The 8,083-nt window shown below is 54.7% G+C and overlaps 1 protein-coding gene across 1 annotated transcript; it reads right to left on the reverse strand.

Annotated features, from left to right (window-relative positions):
• Positions 1-1,296: 1,296 nt before the first annotated feature.
• On the reverse strand, positions 1,297-2,232 carry LOC148051107 (olfactory receptor 14A16-like). Its single transcript, XM_087738387.1, has one exon. The coding sequence runs from the start codon at positions 2,230-2,232 to the stop codon at positions 1,297-1,299; it is 936 nt and encodes a 311-aa protein (XP_087594513.1).
• Positions 2,233-8,083: the final 5,851 nt, after the last annotated feature.

An 8,083-nucleotide genomic window follows, 5' to 3' on the forward strand; every position in this document is an offset into this window, starting at 1 on the left:
TGTTCTGGGACAGTTTTCCCAGGGCAGCTTCCCTGGGGTGTCCAGGGAACATGGCACAGACCTGGCCCCTCTCTTCTGCACCTTCGGTGCCTTGCTTCCTTCACCATGATGCCTGACTCTGCACTGGCAGCACCCTGCTGGGTGCCCCCACCCTGCACACTCACACAGCTTAGCTCTACACTGGTGCTTTCTTCTCCCGGGCACTTTCCAGCCCAGCCCAGCCCCTCCCCAGCAATCCCCAGCTCCCCTGCCCCCTCCTCCAGCCCTGCCCAGCAGAGCAGCCCAGTCTGGGCTGGCCCCATGGCAGTGCCCACCGCAGGGTGCTGCAGAGCTCTGGGTACTCACCCCACAGCCCCAGTCCCTCTGAAGCGGACAGCAGCTGCTGGGGGGCAGAGAGGGGCATTCAGGCTCCCAGTCAACCCCAAGGCTGGTGCTGGCCCCAAGGCCATGAGGAAACAGGCTAGGCACTCTCTGGCTCTCCTGAATTCATATTGTAGGTGGTGCCCATACCTGACTGAATTTGTCACCTCCTCTGCCTCCACCAGCCCCACTCCTCACAACAGCATGGCAGTCCTGGCCCTGGGCCTCTTCAGGCAGCTCCCGAATCTCTCCAGTCTCCCCTCCCTCGGTCTTCTGAGTCCCCACTGACTCCCATGGCACTGCAGAGTCCTTGTTAGTGGATAAGATGATTTAGTGCTTTCCTTTTGGGGGACTTCACCACTGAGGGTGTTTCACCTTCTGAGCCTCCATTCATTCCAACCCCAGGGCACGTGGTGAGTCCCCATCCTCTCCTCTCCTCACCCCTCCAAATTCATTTCCCAAGAGTCTCATATTTGCCATCAGTCCTTTCATACATGAAGAAACCTGAGGAGAGAATGGGAGCTCATGGGCCATCTCCCCTCCCATTGGACACCAAGAAGAGAGCTTTTAAATCCAGAGCGCTTGGCCCAGTGGAACCCAATGTGACCATGAGACTAACTCCCAAAATATTGAGAAGAGAATGAGAACAGACTCCTTAAAACACTAATTCCTTGGACATTTTCTTGGCAGCAGCTTTGGAGGAAGAACCCAGCCTTCAGGCACTGGACCTGGGAGATTCTTTTTTATTGAAGGGATGCTATTGGGCATGCCACATATCATACAGTGCTCTGCAAGAGTCAGAGACAATAAGATCAAGCCTCAAGAGAAGAAGTATGAACCCAGCAAATTATCTATAATCAGGATTATCATAAGAGGAAACAGCAGACTCGTGGCCTAAGAGAAACTCTGAGAAATGTGCAGAGAATGGGAGGCAGGTTATTGTTGCTGAAACAGCATCCCTTGGGCCAGTTTCCATAGGGCATCCCTGAGCTCCTGGTTCCTCATGCTATAGATGAGCGGGTTCACTGCTGGAGGCACCACCGAATACAGAACTGCCACCACCACATCCAGGAATGGGGAGGAGGTGGCAGGGGGCTTCAGGTAGGCAAACATTACAGTGCTGAGAAACAGGGAGACCACAGCCAGGTGAGGCAGGCACGTGGAAAAGGCTTTCTGGCGTCCCTGCTCAGAGGGGATCCTCAGCACGGCCCTGAAGATCTGCACATAGGACACCACAAGGAAAACAAAACACCCCAAAAAGACAAAAGTACTAAACACAAGAAGTTTAAATTCCCTGAGGTAGGCATCTGAGCAGGAGAGCTTGAGGATCTGGGGAAGTTCACAGAAGAACTGCTCCAGGGCATTGCCTCGGCAGAGGGGTAAGGAAAATGTATTGGCAGTGTGCAGAAGAGCATAGAAGAAACCACTGTCCCAGGCAGCTGCTGCCATGTGGACACAAGCTCTGCTGCCCAGCAGGGTCCCGTAGTGCAGGGGTTTGCAGATGGCCACGTAGCGGTCATAGGCCATGACAGCGAGGAGAGAAAACTCTGCTGCAATCAAGAAGGTGAGCATAAAGATCTGGGCAGCACATCCCTGGTAGGAGATGGCCCTGGTGTCCCACAGGGCATTGGCCATGGACTTGGGGAGAGTGGTGGAGATGGAACCCAGGTCAAGGAGGGAGAGGTTGAGGAGGAAGAAGTACATGGGGGTGTGGAGGTGGTGGTCACAGGCTATGGCGGTGATGATGAGGCCGTTGCCCAGGAGGGCAGCCAGGTAGATGCCCAGGAAGAGCCAGAAAGTCAGGAGCTGCAGGTCCCGTGTGTCTGTGAATGCCAGGAGGAGGAACTGGGTGATGGAGCTGCTGTTGGACATTTTTTCACTTTGGCATGTGGACTATTCAAGGAAGAAAACACAGTATGTTAGCAGAGACTTCTCTGAGCAAAATCAAAGCCATTTCCCATAGACTCTGCTCATGCTACACACACCCCCTTTTCATTTTCCAGGAGACCTTCCTCAGCTCCGTGGCTGGAGCTCTGGTTGGTGCTGGCAGAATGTGCCATTAGGAGCACGGCCCTTGACCGCTGGTTGCTGAGGAGTCAGTCCTGCTCTGCAGCAGTGGGGTCATGGGAATGGTGGGAGCAGGGTCCAGTCCTGGCCTTCAGCTTTGTCAGGTGGAACCATACCTAACACAGAAGGGCCTGTCAGCACCTGCACTGCCAGTGCCAAGGAACTGGGATAGCAGAAGGCAGTTTGAGAGGTTTGGGGTTTTTTACAGCTCCCCCCATCTCCCCAGGGATTGTCCTGGGATGTCAGGAACCCTCAGCATTTCTGCTGCTCTCACGGAGAACAGAGTGAGCCCTGCGAGGCAAGACGACTGCCTGTGGCTCAGTGCAGTGAGGGGATCTGGTCACTCCCTCCGTCTTGTCCCCAGCTGCCTTGGGCTCGCACCTTCATGAGACGGAGGGCAAGCACACTCTTATGTTACGCAGCCAGACACTGCTGAGAGCAGAGGGATCCAGTGCAGACTACTAAATATGTCAGCCTTTCTCACGGTCTCAGCACCCCACTTCTAGCCCAGGACACGCATGCCTCCTTTCACCGACCCAACAGCATTTCCTCAGCCATAGAGTCTCTGCATTTCTCCATGGGGCTTCCAGAGAACACAAAGGTGCTATGGGACAGGTTTGCATGCTGGAAGGCAGCTCACAGCTTGGAAGGACACCCTAAGGAGATGATAGCCAATTGTCTTAATGTTGGCATCTCATGAAGAGAAAATTGACTCCTTCCCCAGCCCCACAGGCTGCATTGCCCACAGCCCCACAGATTAGAGGAAAGCTGGGACACTTGTTCCCATCGACATGCCTGCATGAATGGACAAACAAGATCAGTGTGTGACTCTGCAGCTGAAATTCCCATCCCCAGGGAGTCTGACAGCAATAAAAAGATGACTTTAAAATGGGCAAGTGGAGAAACAAGGAAAAATACAGTGAGGGTCTGGCTGAGAGAGGCAACGGGGGAGGCAGACGGACACTCAGGACAGCGTTACCCTTAGCCAGCTGTGCACGCCACGTCCCAGACAGTGATAATGCAGGACAGTTGCCCTCAGCCCAATTGCCAGTCAGTGGGAAATGGGGATGTGGCAGGAGGGATATGCCCTTGCTTCTTCTGCTGGTCTACTGGACAGAGAGGTGACTCCCACCCGAGACCCCATGGTTGTGAGGGCCGAGGGCTGTGCTGGGTGGGAGAGGAGAGATGAAGGGATTGCTCAGGGAAGTCATCTACATTGCAGGGGTGGCCGGGAGGTGCCCAGATCTGCCCTGCAACAGGGCTTCCATCAGCAGGTCCTTCCTTTCCTGCCCATCTCTACTGCCTGCAGCTGTCCCTGCGACGAGCTGTTGCTCTGGCCCCACGTCTCTTCCCTGCCAGTGCTCACAGACCCCATCTCAGGCCCTGTGTGCCCAGCTCTGCCCTGCAGCCTCTCCATGTGTGCAGGGCTAAAGAGCAGGTCCCACAAACCCTGATGAGACTGGAAAGGTGCTGCTGGTGCCATCTGTAGCCCACCCAGCCAACCAAGAGGAGAAACCTCAAAAGACAGACACCTTCCTTTACAGGAACTCCATCTTGAAAACTTCCCTCAGAAACGCCTGGGGTGAGCTGGAGCTGAGAGCAAACCTGACCCACACAGCACCCTCTCGACAGCAGAAGGACCCTGCCCTGCCAGGTGTCACTCCCTCCACCCACAGCTTCTCCCTGCAGCTACATGGGGAGGTCTCCAGGCAGGCTGAGTGCTGACCCTGGCAGGTGACAGAGTCCCTGCCCCAGCACACAGCCCCCTGGGGTGCAGGGACCCTGCTCTGAAGGACAGCCCTGGGCACCCCTGGCTGCACACCCACCTTCACACCCCTTTGTCCGTTCCTGGAAGAAGGCAGCTGTCATGCCCTGTCCCTCTGACAGTGCGGCAGAGAAGCCCTGCTTTGGAGCATGTCCTCCTCCTCCACACCAGAGAAGTACTGAGAGTCCTCCTGAAACATCCCATAGAATGTGGGATGTGGCAGCTTTGGAGATCTCTCCAGGAACTGCAGCTTCTTTGCCCTGCTGCCACAGACTTAGCGTGTCAAGGGCTGTGAAGATTTCTCCCTTTGTTAACTCTCAGCGTCCTCCCGCCACCAACTGCCTTTACCCTCTCTCTGCCTCGCTCCTCTCCCCTCGGTGCCTGCAGGCAGTGCCCTCAGCCCTGCTGCACTTTGCAAGAGGAGCTGCTCCTGGGCAGAGCTGTCTCTCTGCAGGGCTGCCCACTTGCCAGCAGCTCCCTCCAGCCCAGGAGCCCAGCCCAGCTCAGCAGCAGAGGCCCAGCCCAAGGCAGCGCTTTCTCTGCCCCTCTGGGCTCCCTCCAGGTGTCCCTGGGCCTCCAGGGCTGACAGCTCCTGCAAGACAGCAGGGTCTCTCCTGGGGAACAGAACTTGAAGCAGACTGAAGTCTCCACCAACTCTCCCTCCCTAAACACTGCACAGACTGATTCCTGCAGTGGGAATTGCTCTGCCAGGGTGTGCGGAGCTACAGGAGGTGTCAATGTTCCCCTCTGGACACTTACATCCCTGTGCCATGGTCAGGCAGGGCATGTAGGCAGTGACAGGCAGGGGATCATTTCCACCTGTGCAGGGCAGGGATCGAGCTAAAGCAAATGTCAGCATCGCAGCTCTCATCAGTATTCCTGAGGCCGGAGGGGCATTCAGCTTCTCCAGTGCACCCAACAGACCCACAGGAGGTGGGATTCCTCTTGCCTCAGCTTGGCTGCACAAAAGAGCTGTCAGCTCCTTCTCTAAGCTGCTGTCTTAATAATGGGGACAGAGGCCAGGAGTGAGCTTTTCCGATGCCAACGCCCGGTGACATTGGAGCTGCCCGAGGTGGTTCAGGACATGTGCAGGAAACTCCAAGCTCTAATGGAGCAGTTGTGAGAGACAGGGCAGCATCTGGGGGCATTGCCTTGGCTGCTGGTGGGGAATCCCTTTGGCCAACTGAAATGGTAGAAAACGATGACAGTTAGGACAACCCAACCTGTCCCTCCTCAGTATGCTTAGGGCAGCCGACAGAGGTATTCATCTGACCAAATGGAGTCACGTGCCCCAGGGGAGCTCAGTCTGTCTTCCTCTCCTCCATCAGCTGTATTTCCTACATCTCCACTAAGTGTAACCAAAGGTTTCCCATGGACATCCCTACATTGCCTAAGCAAATGCAGGGCAGCTGCTCGACTTAATGGCCAAATGCAGGCCTGTAGTTCCACCTCAGATGCCAAAGCTGCCCAGCACAACCGGAGCGTCCAGCTGGCTGGGCAGTGCAGGACCCACAGGACAGCTGTCCCCATCCCAGGCTGGTACATAACAGACACCCCAGGGCATCTCAGATAGATTTGGTGTGTACGAGCACGTGACTGAATGGCACTGCTGCAGGGAGCCAAGGTCTGTCCCATGTCTATCCAGGAGATGCAGGCAGTACATGAATATGAGGCACATCACAGCACTCATATGCCAACACTGTTAAATGCTGCTGATGCTTCTTACCCCCATCCTTTATTCACCTCCTTGATGATACAATCAAGGAACGGGTGAATGATTTTCTGATTTACCTGGATGACACAATGTCCATAGCCAAGGACTTTCTCAGCAGCACCTTGTCCCTCCTGGAGATCAGCTTGGCCTCCACCACAGGCTCACAGGGACTGCAGAGACACCACAGACAGCAAAGCCCTCTCCCGTCAGGGCTGCAAGGAATCCACCCCTCTTTGTCTCTTGCCTTGGGGAGCACAGGATTTGCTCACCTTGTGGGTCCCTCATTTCATCCTCACATTGCCATCTGCCATCCACGCCAGCATGTCTCTGCTCTGAAGCAAAGCCTTGGCTTGCACAGGATCTTGGGCACAAGAACTGTGACAAGTCTGAGGTTGGCCCTGCTGGCACCAAGCTGAGGGGCTGCAGCCCAAATGCTCACCAATGGCCTCAGCCTGGGGCACAGACAGGAGGGGATGGAGCCCTGTGTGCTGTCACAGAGCTGTGATATTGATGTAAATACCTGCTGAGGTGTGGTGGGACAGGTCAGAAACCTTAAGGTTCTGTGATGCATGGATAGAGGCTGTTCAGAGGAGAGAGGTGGGGAAGATCAGGAGGGGGATGCCCTCAGTGGGAGGGAGCTGCCTGGATGGATGGAGGTCCTCTATGGGATGGGAATCAGATTGGGTAAAGCCTTTTGGGTGAGGGTCAGAGGACAGGCCCATTAGGGAGACATCCTGGTAGGATGTAAGTACCTGCAAGAAGGTGAGGAAGGGGACAAAGTCTTATTTAAGCAATTCCAGTTCAATGACCCCACATCACCCTTGGGGACTTCCATCACCCTGACACTGATGGGAAGGGGACAGTGCAGGCTGCAAACAGACCCGGATGTTTCTGTGGGTTCTTGGGGCCAGCTTCGTAGCCCAGCGGCCTGATGGCCAGCATTGGTGATGCTCACCTGGATCTCATACTTGGAATCAGGGAAAAACAGGTCAGGGATACTGCTGTTGTGCGGCAGTATTTTCCCCCTTCTTAAATATGTTATCACAGAGGCTATACACCACCATCACTGATTTGCTCAGCTTTATTGTGCCAGCAGTGGGTCCATCTTGGAGCCGGCTGGCACTGGCTCTGTTGGACGTGGGGGAAAGCTTCTGGCACCTTCTCACAGAAGCCAACCCTGTAGCCCCACCCACTATCAAAACCTTGCCATGCAAAACCAATACAGGTGCTCCTCTGGCACTTCTCCTCAGGACACTCCTCAGCTGCCCTCTCTCCATCGTCACAGCCTGTCCCTGATGCACAGGAGGTTGTTCTGCCCCCAGGGCAGACCTTGCCCCTTTGCCTTGCAAAAACTCCAGGACGTGTCTGTTGGCCAAATCCACAAGAGTGTCAAGGTCCCTCTGCACTGAAACTCTAAGGTGTCAGCATTATTAAAGCTTGGGGGCCAGTGTCTGAAACAAAAGAATATGGGGAATTGCAGGACACTAGAGGCCAAAGTGAAGCAGACTTACGCGCTTCATGGAGTTGCTACCCAAGGTGGAAACTATCACAGCAGCCATCTCAGAAATACCCAAAGGAGATGGAAAACCAGAGGAAATGCATGGCCAATGGGGGAAAAGATTAACAGGGCAGGCAGTTCTTTTTGGAGTTTATTACGACAGTTACAGAGAAGAACTTTGGCTGGGGGAAGTGAAAGCAAAGGAGAGAAGTCAGGGCTGTTTTACAGGGGCATCTGTGAAGCAGACCAGCACCTGATGGGAGTTACTGCTGTGGCCAGGGAGTCCCATGACCCTCCTGCTTTTGCAGCCTCCCACAGTGTTGTGGTTTAACCCCAGCCAGCAACTCAACACCACGCAGCCGCTGCATGCTCACTCCCCACCAGTGGGATGGGGGAGAGAATCAGAAGGGTAAAAAGGGAGAAAACTCAGGGGTTGAGATAAGAACAGTTTAATAATTGAAGTAAAATAAATTAGAACAGTTAAATAGGCAAAGCAAAAACGGTGCACGCAAACAAAGCAAACAAGGAATTCATTCACTACTTCCCATGGGCACGCAGGTGTTCAGCCATCCCCCAGGAAAGCAGGGCTCCATCACACGTAACAGTTACTTGGGAAGACAAATGCCACCATACCCAATGTCCCCCCCTTCCTTCTTCTTCCCCCAGCTTGTATACTGAG

The sequence above is a fragment of the Nipponia nippon genome, unplaced genomic scaffold (genome assembly GCF_047370975.1).
Source record: "Nipponia nippon isolate SJK-2023a ecotype South Korea unplaced genomic scaffold, ASM4737097v1 scaffold_69, whole genome shotgun sequence".
NCBI classification, from domain to species: domain Eukaryota; kingdom Metazoa; phylum Chordata; class Aves; order Pelecaniformes; family Threskiornithidae; genus Nipponia; species Nipponia nippon.

Bases quoted from the DNA above. Each gene is read 5' to 3' on its own strand.
- LOC148051107 (XM_087738387.1), bottom strand. From the start codon at position 2,232: ATGTCCAACAGCAGCTCCATCACCCAGTTCCTCCTCCTGGCATTCACA.